At 37.9% G+C, this 18,847-nt stretch overlaps 3 protein-coding genes and 1 long non-coding RNA gene across 4 annotated transcripts in view; 3 read left to right on the forward strand and 1 right to left on the reverse strand.

Moving 5' to 3' along the window:
* The window catches only part of LOC307161655 (NACHT, LRR and PYD domains-containing protein 12-like), a 222,789-nt gene that overhangs the window by 109,585 nt on the left and 94,357 nt on the right, over window positions 1-18,847 (forward strand). The gene's annotated exons all lie outside the window — the stretch shown is intronic.
* Window positions 1,937-7,332, forward strand: LOC307161689. The gene is made up of 3 exons (XR_013821783.1): window positions 1,937-2,215; window positions 2,671-2,898; window positions 6,460-7,332. It is a non-coding gene; the product is annotated as an uncharacterized lncRNA (long non-coding RNA).
* Window positions 4,997-8,738, reverse strand: LOC307161676 (uncharacterized protein). Its single transcript, XM_079876555.1, has 4 exons — window positions 8,402-8,738; window positions 7,447-7,547; window positions 7,266-7,339; window positions 4,997-6,319 (listed from the first exon to the last, which is right to left on the reverse strand). The coding sequence occupies exons 1-4, from the start codon at window positions 8,600-8,602 to the stop codon at window positions 5,166-5,168; spliced, it is 1,530 nt and encodes a 509-aa protein (XP_079732681.1). The 5' UTR covers window positions 8,603-8,738; the 3' UTR covers window positions 4,997-5,165.
* LOC307161663 (NLR family CARD domain-containing protein 3-like) overlaps window positions 12,352-18,847 on the forward strand; it is a 339,467-nt gene continuing 332,971 nt past the window's right edge. The window contains exons 1-2 of the mRNA XM_079876534.1: window positions 12,352-12,556; window positions 13,383-13,511. Coding sequence (XP_079732660.1) covers window positions 13,453-13,511 — 59 coding nt within the window. The 5' untranslated portion in view covers window positions 12,352-12,556; window positions 13,383-13,452. The remainder of the gene's footprint in view (window positions 12,557-13,382; window positions 13,512-18,847) is intronic.

Here is an 18,847-nt window from a genome sequence, read left to right on the forward strand (position 1 = left end):
TTGGTCAGTTTTTCGCGGGCAAGTTCACTACTGTAAATTGATTTACAGTAGTGACCCTATATTTTCCCATAATCCTTTGCTGTTTACAGTAACATACTGTATACATATTTTACAGTATCTTACTGTACATATTACAGTAAAATACTGTTCGAATTACAGAAATCCGTTACAGTGCATGTCATTTCCACAAATGGAAAAGTCAGCCGACTGTTTTATCATGTTAATTATTGTCTTTTACCCCAAATACCATACTTTTACTGTTCTTCTTCTTCTAGACGTCTTTGCATCTCCCGTGGACACGCCGGAGAAAGAGAAACCCGTCAAAATAAAAGTTACATAGAGAAGAATACCTTTGTTACACAAACACACACACACACACACACACACACACACACATAGGCCTCCTCTCATGCTGATTGGATAGATCATTTTAACGTGTTCCTCTGGAACTGTGTTTAAAGAAACAATTTAGTGTTTGTGACAATGGAAATTGTCCCTCTATTCAATTATATTTTGCAACTAATTTTACTTGAATACTTGTTAATGCATTTTTTATCATGCTTCTTCTAACAGCACTGTTATACAGGTATAATAATATTTTTTTTACTCGTTTACTGTTTAGATTGCATTTATGTCCGCATTCATGATCTTTCTCACAGAGCTATAATGTGTGTTATGGGTTAAACATGTTTTTTGAAAAGGGCTGGGCAATAAACTATATCACATCGAGATCACGATACATTGAGCTCTGGTCATTTGTACTCTATATGGATTAATCTAACAGCCTATCTCACAGTATAATCAACATGACAACAGCCAGTCAGTGCATGTTGCTAATAAATCTGCATGTTCTGTGTGTCTCAGTGTGAATGAGGGCATAGTTTTTGTCTCCTACACAAACTCTTTTTTCATTAAATGTTGCTCCAAGAACACATGTGCACATTAGATACAGTGGATACATTGCATTGAATGGGAATATTCAAGGGATAGTTCACCCAAAAATGAAAATTCTGTCAGTAATTACTCACCCTCATGTTGTTCCAACCCCGTAAGACCTTCGTTCATCTTCGGAACACAAATTAAGATATTTTTGATGAAATCTGAGTGCTGGATCACTCCTCCATAGGCTGCTAGGTGACTGAAACTTGCTGGCCCAGAAAAGTTATTAAAGAGATCGTTAATATAGTCCAAGTGACTACAGTGGCTTAATCTTAAGTTTATCAAGCGACGAGAATACTTTTTGTGCGCAAAAACAAACAAAAATAACGACTTTATTCCACTTTTCATTTCCTTCTCTCTGGGCCTCGTAGTGTTTTTGCGCTGCGCGTCTGTGTTGCACGTCAACACGCATCACACACATGACCAGCGTCGGCCAATAGTGAGCCTACGTGGTGACGTGTAACACAGACGCGCTACGCAAAAACACTACGTGAACCAAATAGAGGCCCAGAGAGAAGGAAATGAATAGTGGAATAAAGTCGTTATTTTTGTTTGTTTTTGCGCACAAAAAGTATTCTCGTCGCTTGATATACTTAAGATTAAGCCACTGTAGTCACTTGGACTATATTAACGATCTCTTTAATAACTTTTCTGGGCCAGCAAGTTTCGGTCACCTAGAAGCCTATGGAGGAGTGATCCAGCTCTCAGATTGAATCAAAAATATCTTAATTTATGTTCCGAAGATGAACGAAGGTCTTACGGGGTTGGAACAACATGAGGGTGAGTAATTACTGACAGAATTTTCATTTTTGGGTGAACTAACCCTTTATTGTATGGCCTTTTTACCTATATTGCATAAGTTAAAATGGTGTATCAATTCATTCCATTATATCTTCCATAACATAATTCGCCTTTGGCTAAGCCCCGCCCCCCTTAGTTACTGTTGCTACGTCCGACAAACAAATGGTCAAACAGCTGGGCTCTGTTTTGGTATCAACATGGCTTATGCTGTGACAGCTCTTCCTGCTGAAATTTCATCAAACTTTTATAAAGCAGCAAATAAAGTGTCCGATAGAAGTAGGCAAAAGGGGCTGCAATATGCGTTCGAAGGCTATATTCAAGACGTACAGGTGAAACGCAAGGAACAACAAGGCATCCAAATAGAGGCAAAAGCATACCGGTCACAGTCAAAAAATGAACCACCGCATATCCTACTAATCGAGACGGAGGCTGGGACTAACAATATCAAGGAGCAACACTGTTCATGCAAAGCTGGGTAGGTCTCTATTCACTTCTATAATCGTTATTACAAAGCAAACGGACTATGCGAGTATAACGTTGTATTTATTAGCAGCTATGTGCTCTGGTATCAACAACCGGTATTGCTAGGTAACGTTAAAGGGATACTCCACTTTAAAATGAAAATTCTGTCATCATTTAATCACCCTCATGTTGTTTCAAAACTGTATGAATTTCTTTCTTCTGCTGAACAGAAAGGAAGATATTTAGAAGAATATCAGTAACCAGAGAGTTTCTGGTCTCATTGACTTCCATAGTATATATTTTTTCCTACTATTGAAGTTAATGAGACCAGAAACTCTCTGGTTACTGATATTCTTCTAAATATCTTCCTTTCTGTTCAGCAGAAGAAAGAAATTCATGATGACAGAATTTTAATTTTAAAGTGGAGTATCCCATTAATGTTAGCTGACAAGGTGATGTTTTGGTTAGCTCCACAGGGTTTTGCGCGCACATCATCGGGCTTATCCACACCCTGGATCTCTGCAAAGCACAAAATATAAACACGGTGCATGTCCAGTCCTCCACAAGCTTACCCCAACAATGGCATAAGCCAAGAGGTGCCAAAGTAGCACCACAGCCTGTGACAGCAGTCGTTGTGGCCAGGGCCAAGACAGAACGAAAACGGAGACCCATCTTCTGCCAATACAGCAATGACAGGTGAGTCACAACTATGTTGATTTTTAACACCATGTAGGCTGGCTATCCCATTGTGTCCTTCCACCATAATAACCAACTTAATTTTATGTAGCCTTTGTGTTTGAGAGCACATGACATAAGCAGAAATGTATTTTGTATTTCAGATCACTTGACATAAGTAGAAATGTATGACTTTTCCATGTCACAGGGCCGCCTCTGAGGTAACAGATCAGGATTTGTTGTTATTGAGAGAGCTGACAGGGACACCTATGAGCTACATAGCAAGTAGGGATGCACCGATGTGAAAATTGTGGCCGATACCGATAACCGATATTAAAATTGCTGTTATGGCCGATACCGATATTTACCGATGTCGATATCTCTGTATAGAAAACAAATTTGAATGATTATCAAATAAAGAGCTATTTTCCAAAACACTTTTTTTTTTTTAACTTTAGAAATGACTGATATTGGGCACCTTTACCTGTATGCAAAATATGTCACACATACGACACACATGCATTATATTGCATTGCATATAATGTGTGCTGGTCAACTTGTCTAAAATTAAGAAACCCTTAGAAAACAGAAAAAAAAAAAAAAACCAGGAAAATTGTCTACAATTAAGATAGGCTACTTAATTTATTATTCCAATATCCAAATATGATACTAAATACCACAGGGAATAGGGCTTCTATTTGTGACGTGCTGTCTTTGCCTTTGAACATTGCACATTTTAAACAGGACACGCATTAGCTGAATAAATGTTAGCCAATACAAACATATTTATAGAAAACAGTTGACAATGAATAGACAGGAGTCCAATAATAGCATAACGAAGCACTTATTCTAAAAATAATAACAAGTAGGTTATAAGACGAATCCGACATATGGGCTGTGTTAACAGTAAAACGTCCGTCATTTAACGAATTTTAAAAACACGGATGTATAATACAAAATGCTTTCTGACATTTTGATAGAAAAAAAACCAAGCAATAACAAAATTTAAACTTAGCCCGTCAATTTTTCATTTTACAATTATCTTCTCTCTCTGTGTGCGCGCGTCCGTGTTTGTGAGGGAGAGCTCGCGCAGCACTGATACAACGGTAGTCTACTTTTGAATCCATAAGTAACGAACGCGCTAGTTTTCATACAAAATAAATATGTAACATAATTAGGTAGGCTACTTTAGTTATTATTAACACAATAACGTAACACATGAAGGCTACGTTTCTCAACACTGAGAATGAATAAATAAACGCCTGTTTCTCCACTCGCGCTTATCAGTAATCCACAAATCACACGCGCTGTCACTTTTGAGAAAAATCAAATTCGAACAGGTATCAAATATCATGCAATATATGCAAATATCTACGAGTCAAAAAACGATCAATCAAAAATGTGTCATTAAGAGGGAAAAAAAAATAACTGCGTTAACAATGTTACTGACGGGACAGTTCTCTGTTACGCACGTCCGAAAGCGGCATAAAAGACAGCTTTAAAACTTTCACAGAGACCTCAAACAGAAAGCACAAAGCCTGTCTTTAAATTTAATTTCGTTTTGTATTAATTGTATCTTAATTTTGATCAATGTTTCATCCAAAATAAATAAGAAGTAAATATTAGAAAATATCAGGACATGCCAGGCGACGGCGCGTGAACTGAAGCGCGTCTCAAATGAACCGAAACCTACCTGCCTCACAGACCTAAGACATATATAGAAAGCTTGAAACATCTATTTTTAAACAGAACAATTCAAAATGAAAGAAAACAGACTGTTCTCTGCTTATGTCATCTGTATCAAATGTGCATTTCTCTCAGGCAGTTCACTACTGCTAAGACCGCGAGTCAGCATCGTCAACTTCATCTTCAACTTCACACGTCAAATATCGGCCTGTTCACATCGGCCATTTTTTGACATCGGAACAAAACCGATGTGTAAAAAAAATGACCATATCGGCCGATATTATATCGCCGGCCGATATATCGTGCACCCCTAATAGCAAGCAAACCCCCGATAGATGTTGTAATAGGTCAGGAGAAGTACCCTCTTGGAAGTGGCTTGAGCTACCAGGTAAAGCAAATGTAAAACTGATAAAGATAATGACTCATTTCTTACCATTTGCAGGGAGACATTTTATTACAGTCACATAGCCAACATAAATTTGATTTCATTCACAATAACAACACAGTAACTGATTTATCAACCATGTCAGTTAAAACATAAAAACATTCAAATTCAGGAGCTTATCTTAGCTGTGTGTACAGACAGATCATTGAGCTGGATCCTATGCTTTTATAATGTTCGGCTGGAAATTGGACAGCATACAGACCACAAACCATACCTGATTTATGTTTCCAAGCCTGACATTAGGGATCCTTCCAGAAACCATTTTAAATTTCTTCACTTTGGCTATGGCTCTTTCTACATGTACTCTGTGTTTGGCTATTTTCTTTGTCATCTCAACGTCTGTAGCTGGCATCTGACTATTTGATTTGGCAAAGGGGGGAATGTTCAAATTAAGCCCAAGCTCCTTTACATCCTTCTCAATAAGAAAACCCTTATCCACCATGAGCCCATCACCTGCCTTAAGGTAGCCACACTGAAGCAGACCTTTCAGTAAATCTTTGATTCCACATTGTCTAAATATCTCTTGGTCTGAGATTGATCCTGTGTAAAGTGTGGATACAAAGATAATGGCGCCACGAGGATCACAGGCAATAAGGCATTTAAGTGTGTTGGCAGATTTGTAGTTTGAGTAAGTCTGACTTTGAAGTAACAGTGATGTTGGTTTTTCTATCTTAATCTCTGTACCATCAAGAATGGCAAAGGTTGTTGGGAACTCTGCTCTGTAGTTGTCAGGCATGTTTTCTGTTATGCTGTCCCTGTGTGGCCAAATAGACATGTTGCCTAGTCTACCATACATGAAATCAATCCATGAATTGAATAAAGTACTAACAGTTCGTTCTGGAACTTGAAATTTGAAGGCCAGCTCTTTCAGATCAAAGTTTTGCCTCAGCTTCATAAGCACGAGTAGAAACTGTTGTCGTAAAGGCATGAGGTTGATCTGCTGATCTACTCTGTGGTATGTCACAGGGCTAAGTGTTTGTGTATCTGTTGCAGTGCTGGGTATCCTGAAAAATGCACACAGCTTGTTGAACTCATCATAACTAAAACCTGTGCAGTACTTAAAGTACTCAGGCACACTGCAGTTAGATATAGTCTCTGGTGTGAGTTGGTAATGAGCTTGAGTGGGTGTGGTGTGGGTGAGTGGGTGAGATGCTTGATAAGTTTTAATCTCTTCCCTCAGCAAGGCATTTTCTTTTTCTTTATCGGCAAGTTGCCTCTTTAATCGATTTACTTCCTCTTCCTCTTGGTCCTCTGTGTGATCCTGGTGTGGATCCTCTGTGTGAATCTGGTCTGCTGTGTGAATCTGGTTTTCTGTGTAAAAAACATAACAATGAAATTATTTAAATGAGGCCTAGTTAAAAATAAATAAATAAATAAATAAATAAAAACAGGAAACAATGTAAATAATACATGTATTTCTCTCTCTCCCCTCCCCCCTTCATTGCATACAGCTCCCACTATTGGACAACACTTCACAAGCATCCTCCCAATCAAACTCCACTGACTTCCCAGCATTCCCTTTGCCACCACAGCCAGGCTCTTTCTGTACTGTCCTTAATGAAGTGCAGATGGAAAGGTTCAGTACCATGGTAGTCTCAAAACCTGAGGCAGAGGCACTTGAGAAAAAAACCAGACAGCAGAGTAGCAACAATATCTGGCATCATGTCCGCTCTATTCGCCTAACCTCATCCTCCTTCAAGAGAATATTTTCTAGAAGAGCCGACTTTGAACAACTTGCCACCATCATGCAGAGGAAGAAGAAGAACATTATGACAAAAGCCATGAAGAGAGGCCTGGAGCTTGAGCCAGCCGCTGCAGCACAGTATGCTGCCATCACTGGTAATGAAGTTCAAGTGTGTGGGTTTGTCATCAACCCTAACACCCCCTATTTGGGTACATCCCCTGACAGAAGGGTTAAGAGTGGTGAGAATGAGACCTATGGACTTCTAGAAATTAAATGTCCAATGAAAATCAGTTACACCGATTGCCAGTACCTTAAACAGGTTAGTGATGACACCTACAGGCTCAATCGTACACACGAATATTACTTCCAAATCATGGGACAATTGGGGATAACTGGGATGCCATGGTGTGACCTTTTTGTGTTATGTGAAAGTGACTATCACCTGGAGCGAATTTGGTTTGATCCTGAGATGTGGAGGAAAATAAAAGATAAACTTGACTGGTACTTTTTTGAATACTTTCTCCCTACAATGTGCAGTGAGAGTCCACAACAGTCACATGAACTGTAGCCTACCTGTTTCAATGACCATGGACAACTCCTCTGATGTGGTATCCTGCACTGATGAGCCTGATACTGTGGAAATGCCTCTGTAAATACATATGTGAAATCGATTAAAGTGTTTGAAATTATTCTGATACTGTGTTGTGGCTGTAATATTCTTTCTGCAATTTAATTATTTTATTATAACTCTTACCTTTTAGTCGGCAGTCTTCGACCTTTGACTGCACTTCCTTCAACATGAATAGCAGGGACTGGATTTGGGAATTCGGGACTTGGTTCCCCATTGACAAAATGCTGAAATGGTAGGGGTGTAACAATATATCGTGTCACAATATAGGGCAATACAAAAATGCAACAATATGTATCCTGAATAGTTCACTCAAAATAAAAATTACTATGTGAGGAAAAAGTTAAGGTTTTCAGAGTTTTAGTGTCAGTACTACATTCAAATATTATAGATAATGTTGAATATAATGTGTAATAATGCAATAGGGGAATATCTGTAAAAAAAGTGGCCTACACCATTTTTAATGTATCTAGTAAGTGACAGAGAAAAAGCTTCAGAATCGTGAATAGCCTGTTTATTCTGGTGTCTCTATTGTCCTGTGCTTTGGGTTTCAGCTCCAAGTCCAAGAATATTTTATTTATACACACAATGTAATATCAAATTTATCAGTTTAATAAACTTATTAATTAAATTTAATAAACAATACATTTTTTGTTAACCTTTTACCATATGCCTTGGAGTATCGCAATAATATCGTATCGTGAGTTCAGTATTGTGATATGTATCGAATCGTGACATGAGGGTATCGTTACACCCCTATGAAATAGTAATATAAAATATTGTTGGACTGTGCCAACACGGTGGCGCTAACGTTAGTCACCTTCAAAACTACCACAACAGCGTCTGTAACATTAATGTTATGTGTTTGTATCTTGAATAACAAAGTTAGCTAACATCCAGCCGCTATTCAAAACACACAATCCTGACTTAACGTTACGTGATAACTAAACTATAGCTAAGCTTGCTTGCTAGCACCTTGATTCTTTATTAATTAGGGTAGAGAACCGAAATCATAACCTAAAAACAGCATAAAACTGTCTAACTAGTATAACTTCACAGTAAGGTTAAAAGCAAAATTTACCTTAGAGCACACAAAAGTGTGCTTGTTGATCCTTGAGGGGTTTAGCTGACTGTGAGGACGTCCACATAGTTTAATCCAAAGACGGCACTTGTCAGGATTTGACTTCGGTTTTGGGAAGGGGAAAAAACGGACACCCCCCTCCAACCTCTCTGGAAAACGCGTATCAGTGTTACAAATGCCCCAGGCACAACGTTTAACCATATTTTTGATACAACTATGACTGTAATAGCCTGCCGAAACCAAAAATATGAGACGCCTGCGTTAAAGTCAATGGAGCGCTGTGAAAAAGTGTCGGACCTCTGTCGGAGCTCGTTCTTGGCTGCGCTGTGATTGGTCAATCTACATTCTAGGGCGGGGCTTAGCCAAAGGCGAATTGAGAATCATATTTATACAAATTTTGGTTAAAAAAAAAAATAAATCCTGAAAACCCCAAATTTATTGGTGACAAATCCAACAGTTAATTTTATCTAAAATTTACAGATATATTTAAGTTTTTTCAATAAAATGATTTAGTATTTAAATAACCAATTATTTCTTTATAATACACTTAATATATTTCTGAAATTTCTATAAAAATATTTGTTGAATGTTGAATTAAACTGATCTGTTTCAAGAAACAAAAATATTACTTAATTCAAATCAATATTATTAATATATTTAACACACTCTTAAAGGGACACTCCACCCATTTGCATTAAGCTTTGCATTGTTAGAAACCCAGTCATACTACTGATTGGTCGTGCAACACTCTCTCATTTTTCCCTGAGACGGGAGAAATCCGTTATTTACCTCTTACACTTCCTCCTACAATGACGCAAAAATCGTCATTTTGCGTCATTGTAGGAGGAAGTGTAAGGGGGGGGGGGGTTTCTGTTGAGACTACAACCACTAGTTCCTCATCTTTCCCAGGGGGCGGGACCCGCTCACGCTACAGACCTATTACAGATCAGTGGGTGGGACTTTACTCTCTGAAACTGAAAGCAATATCCTCCATCTTGTTTGAAGCTAAGCTAACAGGCGCTGTGGAGACAGATGTTAAGTTATGACAATAGCGGAGGAGAGTGCTCAATATGATATAGAAGAAGAGGATTTCGGAAGTCTGATGCTTGAATCAGGTGTTTATGGCTACCTTTACAAGCCGCATTATAGCGAAGAGCAGCCGAGGCAGAAGACCTGCCTGTCGCGGACGAGAAGCCCGGTCTGGCTCGAGCTGAGGGCGGAATGGTGGCGCCGGTGATCTCACTATGCAACTACGAACACAGAGATAGAGTCCGTCTGCGGCAAAGAATTTCAACGATGACAATTTCTCCTGGACGAAATCTCTGAATCAGACGAGGACACGGACGTTTGTGTTGAGAACTATCCTAGTTTCGCACCGCATATGTTCTGACTGAACATCCAGGTACCATGCAATAATTCACCTTTTCGAAAGAAATACAAACGAGGAGTAATGCACTAATGAGTTCGCCAACTAACTAGACATTTTGTGTGAATGTGAAATGAATTTCAAGCTCTGGTGGTAGCTAGCCTTGTAGACGGAAGAGTGATTTGCGCTTTCTGGATTAGTGGGAGTGGCTTGCGGAGCTGTGCAATGTGGTGCATTGTGGGAGTTGTTGTCTTTCATACAAATGCGTCCTGAAGTTATTTTTTGTCTTTTCTCGGTCACGAAGGCACCAAATTCAAAGGGTGTTTCTCAAAACCAAGAATGCAAAGAACGGACTTGTGTTCTTGAGGAGAACGCTCTTGCTAGTTGTTCTTGGAAGAATGAACTCACAAGGTGACGAGCACACAGAACGCCGCTGACAGTTTGAGACGATGTGTTCTTGCTGGTATTGCGCAATAACACCCCCGCACAGACGCCGTCTGCAGTGCCCAAACATAACGAGAATTATTGACTGTAACAGCCAGGCTTTATCGCCCAAGCCTACCCCTCAGCTCAAGGGATTACTCTACAACTGTACACTATGTAATGTATATTCATAACAATAAGCTACCTGCTGGAGATTCTCACTTCCGAAAACGTTTGAGCGCATTTTCGAAAAATGCCAATATTTGAAATCTACACAGTTGATTTCTCGCATCAAATGTTCTCAGAAGTGAATTTAGTGATGAAATAGCGTACGAAATTGTAGAAAAACGACTTGCTGTATTGACCTCTCGTTCCTCGAATGCCGAAATGAATGCTGGGATATTTCTGCAGTCAAGTTCACACAAGTTACCAACCTATGCATCCTCGATAAAATGGGCGTGTCAAGAACACTTCCGGGATTTTTAACCGTTCTTGCCAAAATGCAAACTTGTGTATTGGGACGGAACTTGGGCAGCGACTGATGACGTTTCACAAGTCCACAAGAACGCAAGTACAGACAAGAACGCATATTGAGAAACGGCCAAAATTTATTTTACATTTCGACTACATATATGACCCACTTTAAATAAAAAACAATGTTCAAATGGGTGGAATGCCCCTTTAAGAAATTGAGTAAGTTTACCCCTCCCCCACCCTCTGACATGACGACAACTCGACGGTTGTTTGAGTGAGCGCGGGCTGTTTGAATTCCCTCCAGTCTCCAGAACAACAGTTCTCTCTTCTCAGCGTAGCAGATTTGGTGCATTTCCTCTGTGAAATTCAGGTTTGTGTATGTTTTATTTTATCTATAAAATCATTACTGTGCTTTAAATGATTTTATTTAATGCAAAACAACATACAGAGGCGTAATTCGACACCTTAAACGAGAGTCGCGCCTGTAATTGAAACACCTTGCAAACACACGATTTTATTCTTAATGATAATGAATTAATTTGGATGATAAAATGTCCTCAGAATTGTTAATTTTTGTTTATTGGCTGGTTATGGAGTCAGTCGCTCGCAGTATCTTTCGGCTGTGAGTGAAATGCAGGACAGCGGTCTAAAGTTCGAAGTTCACCCGCAGAGCGCAAGTCCGTCTCCGGCACGAGATAACAGACTGGTTGATTACACTTGAATTAGGCTACCTGAACGTTTAAGTGTTTCATTTTTACTTATAAAATGTTTGTTAATTGAGTTTAAATGTAGGCAATATTGTATACACGTTAAAAACAGTGTAAAATGTGCTGTATTGCTGTACACATAATAAAGGCCAATGTCATGTATACTGGTGGTTGTATGAAATAGGCTACTATTTTACAAAGGTTTAGAGAAAATAAAAAAAAGTGAATATTACTCATAAATAAAAAGTTAATATTACTCATAAATATTGTTTTTTAAACGTTTAAATGTTAAATTATTTCTACTCAATTTTATTTGTTAATGTACCAGATGCAGTTACTCAGATTTACTTTTTTTTACTTGCATTTACTCAATTCATACAGTATATTTCATTGATTTCACAGCTTTAAAATTTACTAAATTCTTTTGTGTAAAAATGTTTCACCAAAAAAATGTAGTAAATAATAGTTAAACTTTTTACAGTGTATGAATTAAATATCATAAAAAAAATACCATTTATTTCTTATGCTCTAAACAATGTGATGACATGAAAAAAAAAAAAAAAGTATGGGTCTCAGGAGGATATAATAAAAAAGAAAACTTGTTTTTCCCTTTTATTTTAGGAAAAAAAAATGTTGGGCACTAAATAAAAAGGTAGGTTACTCTGTGGAGTTTAACAAACAAATTATGATTATATTTTTGGCCATATCGCCCAGCTCTATTTTTGAATCATGAATCATTTGTGTCCTAATACAAAACAAAAGGATTGAATGTATAATAACTAACCTCAGGATGTCAGTCATTTACAATATCCAGCATCTTAGATAATAGTCCAGAAACAGGGAATATAACAGATGCACTGTTGAAATGTCTATTTAAGAGGTTTTAAACAGGATTTAGAGATATATGTGGTATAATATCCCGCTCCAGTGCAGTAGGTGTTGGTGTGCAACTGTTCAGCTGTTCCAAACCCTCCTGTAAAACACAAGAAGAGGAAAACTGAAGTAACAACACCTGTTGACACCTAAACCTATTGCTCACTCAAAACACTTGCGGCCATTTATGTGTTTAATCCACAATCCATCGAGACCAGGAAGAGATTCTGAGAAAGACGCGCGCGGACTGACAACAAGCGTTACTGAGTTTAAAATACTTATAAATTATCTTCTTAGTGGACAAGACTGCAAGTAAGTTTATTACATTCTCCATTAAAGTCATTGTAATTATTAGGAACTTCATATTGTATATTAAGTGTGATTTGAATGTGAAGTTACAGAAGGCTGTTCTTCTGCTACTCCGAACAGACGAAGAATCTGCCAGACATTACAATCTTTTGAAGTAAAAACACAAATGTTTTTATTGAGAAAGGGTTATTGAAAACAAATATGTTTTTGAAAGTTTTCTCCCATTTTCTCTTCAGTTTGGCTGTTGTTTTTGTGATGTGAAATCTAAAATATAATTGAAGCAGACATTAACAGTAGACAGACAGATGAAGCCTAACGTCAATGAACAACAATCTGATATTATTAAACTGAATATTTCAATATATATAGCAATTATGATTAGTATTTATACAGTATATTATAATTCAGGTTACTTTTACTCAAACACTTTTTTTAAGGATAATTTGAATGAAATCAACAATCATTGTGAACTTGAAGTAGGCTAATGATTAAATGACAAACGATTCAACAATTAATAAAGATTGGGTAAATATGATTGTAAAATTTTATTATACTGTAATAGAGAATATAACAAATTGGGTTCAGTTTTCACAGCACAGTGTAAATTTCTGTTCCACAATGAATTCATATTTAGAGTCAGTTAAACTCATTAAACAATCAGAAATGATTAAGACCATTCTGTTATTTTTACATGGCAATATATTTGTTAGTAACTCACTTTATTTTATACATTGTTTTTTCTGTTGCTGTTGTGGATGATAACTCAGCATTCTTCATTATTGTCTTAAATAAGATGTTCTTCATCTGTGTAAAATGGTGTCATTTCCAGGTGATGCTGAAGGATTGAGTGTTTTCAGAAACCAGTGCTGATCAGTTTTCAGTGTCAGTTTAGCTGCAGTATGTCAGAGGAAAGAGGAAAGGACTCTTTCTCTCAGATGAGTCTCTCAGAGAAACACAGGTAAGACTGCGTCTGTTTTCACACTATCAGTTTAAACACTACTGGACTTTGTGTTTCCCTGTCAATAACAAAACTTTGCAGTAGGCATTAACCCTCTGGGGTCTGAGGTGTTTTCTGGCCCTGGAGGTGTTCTGACATGCTCTGACATTTGTGCTTATTTCTGTTACTTGTGACATTTTCATGGCTAAAATCTGATTACACTGTATTCAGCACAAACTCTGCTACAATAATATGTCAGCAGCATGTATGTAAAAGTTTGTAGTTTTGAGATAATGACGTTTATGCGTGGTGAAAATACAAAAAAATTGTCACTGAAATAAGGCCATGAAACCCATACTGATTATTTCTTCACACAACTTCTGAAAATTGTATCACGCAACCTAGAATATTTGCTCCAAAACTAGGTGAAAATCATCCTGACTGCGCATTCAGATAAGACAATATATTGATTTAAAATTTGTAAGACGTGTTTTGTGTAAGAAAGCTTTATGCGAGTAGGCGTGAACACATCATTAATATCTATGGCTTTCACACCTGAGAAAGACAAAGACCCTCCCCTAATGGCCCTATTAGGTGCTATCAGGCCCTATCATTCTGAGCAACCTTGCACAAAGAATGAGGAGATTTAAAAAAGAATGGCTTTTTGATTGTTTGGATTTATTTACAACACATCATAATCCAAAGATGCACACTATTGAAAACAATGATCCAAAGACAGAGACCTTTTAAAAAAAAAAAAAAAAAAACCCTGTGAACATGCTATCATCAAGAGAAACTATAGGGCTGCACGATTTTGGAAATAGATTTTAGATTTTTCTGGTTAAAATTGCTTTTTAAAATTCACAGAATACACACACAAATGTTTCCAACAATATATAATGAACAATAGGTTTGTTGTGCCTTGTAGGCATAGGCTACGCGCAGTGCTGCATTAAATAATAATAACAACAACCTATAGTAGGCAGCCTATAAATCATTAAAAAGGATCACTTCAGTAACAACTACGCTAGAGAAAAATATATTGATTATCATATCTTACTTCAAATGTTTCCATTCGTTATGATGATATGAAATGAGATTGGAGTAAAAACATGAAGCCTAATGTTTGGTGCATTTTGCTTTTCATAGCACAGCGCGTTTTGAATATGAAACATTCAAACGCACAGCGCGCTCCAAAATATGAAACATTCAAACGCACAGCGCGCTCCAAAATATGATACATACAAACGCACAGCGCGCTCCAAAATATGAAACATTCAAACGCACAGCACGCTCCAAAATATGAAACATTCAAACGCACAGCGCGCTCCAAAATATGATACATTCAAACACACAGCGCTCCAAAATATGATACATACAAACGCACAACGCGCTCCAAAATATGATACATAAAAACGCACAGCGCGCTCCAAAATATGATACATACAAACGCACAGCGCACTCCAAAATATGAAACATTCAAACGCACAGCACGCTCCAAAATATGAAACATTATGGTTACTATATTATACATATCTACGTTTGAGCAGATATCTACAAACACAGTATTTAACAGTAAACACGGGTCTAAATATTATAATATTCACCATATATCTATCAACAGTTCAACTGCAATGTGAAGTTTATGCAACAATAACATAAACTAATATAATTAAGAATTTCTTACCTTACATCTTTCTTGTCTTCAAATCGCATTCTTCTTCTTCTGAGGTAAATCTAATGTAAGCTCACGTCGTGTCTTCCAAACTCGACGAAAAGCAGAGACTGATGAAGTTTGGTGCTTTGTTTTTGAGGTAATGAGCGCGTTCGCGTTCCTTAACGTGGAGATTTGCATGTCAATCTCTTTTGCGCACGTGGGCGTGGTCACATTAAAAATAATAAACAAGGGTTTGAGAAACTGGACATCTTGTTGGTTTTATACAAATTACTTAAACAGAGAATATTTGTTTTCAGTTTGAATCTGATAATTTAAAAGTACACACTTAAATGTTTATAAAGATATATGGCTCATAAATGTGTGAGTTTTGTTTCAGTTTATAGACGTGCTCAAGAAAAAAAAGTTCATCGCGACGGAGAGGCAGAAAGCACACCCTGTTTATTTTCTTTATTTTACAAAAGCACAATGTTTTGATTTGATTGTAAGTGGACACATACAAAAGTAGACATCTCACAGATTCCTTTTTCATATTTCTTTTTTACTGTATGACCACAAATGACGGAGTAATTTAAAGGGCACCTATTATGCAAAATTCACTTTTACATGGTGTTTGAACATAAATGTGTGTTGGCAGTGTGTGTACACAACCACCCTATAATGATAAAAATCCACCCAGTGCTTTTTTTTATAATCCCCATAAATCATAAGCACGGTCTCAGAACGAGCTGTTCTCAGATTCGGGGCAATGTGACGTCACTTTGCACAGGTGAGAGCACGCACTTTATGACAGCTCATCGGGTCATTTTACAGATATAAGGTTTACCAGTTTATTAAGCACCACTGAAGAGGTGTGTATATATTTGTTTACTGTTAGTTGTAATGAGTGTTTTGTGTACTTCGCTGTTAATGCGCACTTCTTTTACTGTGTTTATTCAGCTCTTACAGTGATTCTCTGGAGTAAAACTAACACTCATCTTTTGTGTGATGTACAAAAAACTTCACTGAACTCGTCAGTAGAGCCCGACCGATATATCGGCGGGCCGATATTATCGGCCGATATTAGGCATTTTCCAAACTATCGGTATCGGCATTTATAATGGCCGATAAATGAATATTTAAAAAATAAAATAAAAGCGGACGAAAATAGGGCTGGACCCGAATATTCGTTCGGTGGGTTGGTATTCGATTTGAAAATTTGACATTCCAATATTCCTTTTTTTGTTTTTTTGCACACCTGGGATCCCCCACGAAACGGTTCTCATTCGCACTTGAATAAGGCCGGCAACACACTGGTTGCGTGGCGTGAGCGTCTCAGCTGCGTGGCGTGTCTGTTTTTATTTCAGCTCCCAAGTTAACAGGTTGGAGTTTGCACACTGCCTGCGTGAGACTCGAGCCACGCGGAAAACGCGTGCATGCTAGAAATAGAACTCCTAGTGTTCCAGCAATGGGAAAGCTGCGTTGCTTTGACATTGTGGAAAATAGAATAATAGAAACAAAATGTATTAGCCTTTTTACCTGTTATTATCAATCTAAATTAATATCGTTTTTAATTTAACTTAATTTCGTTTTTCTTTATTTAAATTTCGTTTTTCTTTATTAAAATTTCGTTTTTCTTTATTTAAATTTCGTTTTTTTCTTTATTTAAAATTCGTTTTCTCTTTATTTCAATTTCGTTTTCTCTTTATTTCAATTTCGTTTTTCTTTATTTCAATTTCGTTTTTCTTTATTTAAATTTCGTTTTTCTTTATTTAAATTTCGTTTTTTTCTTTATTTAAAATTCGTTTTTCTTTATTTAAATTTCGTTTTCTCTTTATTTAAATTTCGTTTTCTCTTTATTTAAATTTCGTTTTTCTTTATTTAAATCTACCCTTTACTGTGTCAGTAATTTGTTAGTCAGAAAAATATTAGACTACCTTAAAATAGGCCGGGAGCCAGGTCCACTCCTCAGGATGTTTTTGCTACCTTTTTTTCACTATTATTTCCTATTATCTTATACCTTGGGCCATCACAAGTTGATAATGACCACCCCCAACTCGGCCCCGTTTGGTCTCAGGGGCCAAAAAACACCCTTTTTGGAAAAAGCTTTTGGCGGAATGATGTAATTGTGAATATAAAGGTACTGCAGCTACATAAATGGCCATATAACCCTAAAATTTTGCATGGTGTATCCTGACACATAGGGGAAACTATCAGAAAAAGATTCTGGGCATTGCTGCCTTTTTTCTGTCAAATATCACCCTCAACATACCCCAAAAGACTAAAAAATGGCTGTCCGTCTGACAAAATGTCATCAAAAGTGATCATTTTCAAGCATTTTATTATATTCATCACTGCCTCAAATGTATATGAAAAACTTCCCAAGTTTATAAGCTTCAATTTAAGTCCAAGATGACCATTCTATCTAGAGTATTATAGCTGGTGTAACCAAAGTTCTCCACTGTACCTCAAATCGGAGAAAACAGTATTTTCAAGCATTACCATTCCTTACGGGTTCCATAAGTCCACAAAGTCCTCGCAACACAAGGAATAAAGATGACTCTAGTGTGTAGTCTTTTATCAAAAAACCTTCAATAGAGTAAACGTTAGTAACCTTCTGTACAGGTAAACATTCTTTACAGTCAAATGGCAAACTAAAATACAGCTCAAACATAAAATAGAAAACATATATTTGGTTATTAGATCTTTTTGCTGCTTATCCATGCTGTACTTTGATGACTGGTCATGTTAGTGTGTTGTATTAGTGTAGAATATAAACTCTTAATCATCATTTTCCTTATCTTCATCTATATTTATATGGATTTCATCAGTTTTTGGAGCCAAGCACTTCGATGTGTTCTACATACCTTCAAGGAGATTGTGAAACTGAGTGAGCTTCTTCTTCTTCGGACCTCTCCACACTGGTGCGGGTGACAGCACAGCAGCGCGAGTGGTCTTTATTCTCTCACTTTCTTTTTTTTTTGCTTTTGTTTTGACTTGAGCAAACAAAAGCTGTTCTCACAGCTGGTAAGGTGCGCTTGAGAGCACTCAAAGGCAAGGTGGTCGAGAACTTTGCCCAGCAGAAACTGGCTGAAAAGCAGACTGAGACCATCAAGCACATCCTGCTGCGGTGGTCAGCTGCTGCCTCCACCCCATTGCCCGCAGCCCCTCAGTCTGCTCGTCGCCGGGGCGGCCTTCTGTGTCTGCCCTCGCTCCCGCGCTGCAGCAGCAGCCTCCACCTAAGTGGAGCCAAGGAGCCAGTCGCAGGCAGGCAACCCCCTACCCATCCAGGCCCCTGCCAAGCAGGGCGGTAAAGCCAAGAGCAAGCAGCCCTAGGACGGGCGACCCGGAGATGGATTGGGCCATTCACTCCACTACAGTGAGAGCAGCCGATGCCCATGTCTTGCGAGCAGAGATCCCAGTCCTACTAGGACGCGATAGAGCCAGTCCCTCCAGCCGATAGGAGGTCAGGGCACTACAGTCCCTACTTTATTGTACCCAAGAAATGTGGTGGGTTCAAAATGCTCATGCAGAAACGCATTTTCGAATGCATCCATCCCCAAGATTGGTTTGCAGCGATCGACCTGAAGGGTCGACGTGTACTTTCATGTCTTGATTCTTCCTCGACACAGGCCATTTCTGCGCTTTGCGTTCGAGGGTCGAGCATATCAGTAGAAGGTCCTGCCCTTCTGGCTATCCCTGT

Source organism: Squalius cephalus (genome assembly GCF_949319135.1).
Source record: "Squalius cephalus genome assembly, chromosome: 7".
NCBI lineage: Eukaryota > Metazoa > Chordata > Actinopteri > Cypriniformes > Leuciscidae > Squalius > Squalius cephalus.

Coding starts and splice junctions, on each gene's coding strand:
- LOC307161676 (XM_079876555.1), bottom strand. CDS start 8,602: ATGGTTAAACGTTGTGCCTGGGGCATTTGTAACACTGATACGCGTTTT. Junction 7,548..8,401: donor ACACTTTTGTGTGCTCTAAG/GTAAATTTTGCT, acceptor CTACCATTTCAG/CATTTTGTCAATGGGGAACC. Junction 6,320..7,265: donor GTCCATGGTCATTGAAACAG/GTAGGCTACAGT, acceptor TTTTTTACACAG/AAAACCAGATTCACACAGCA.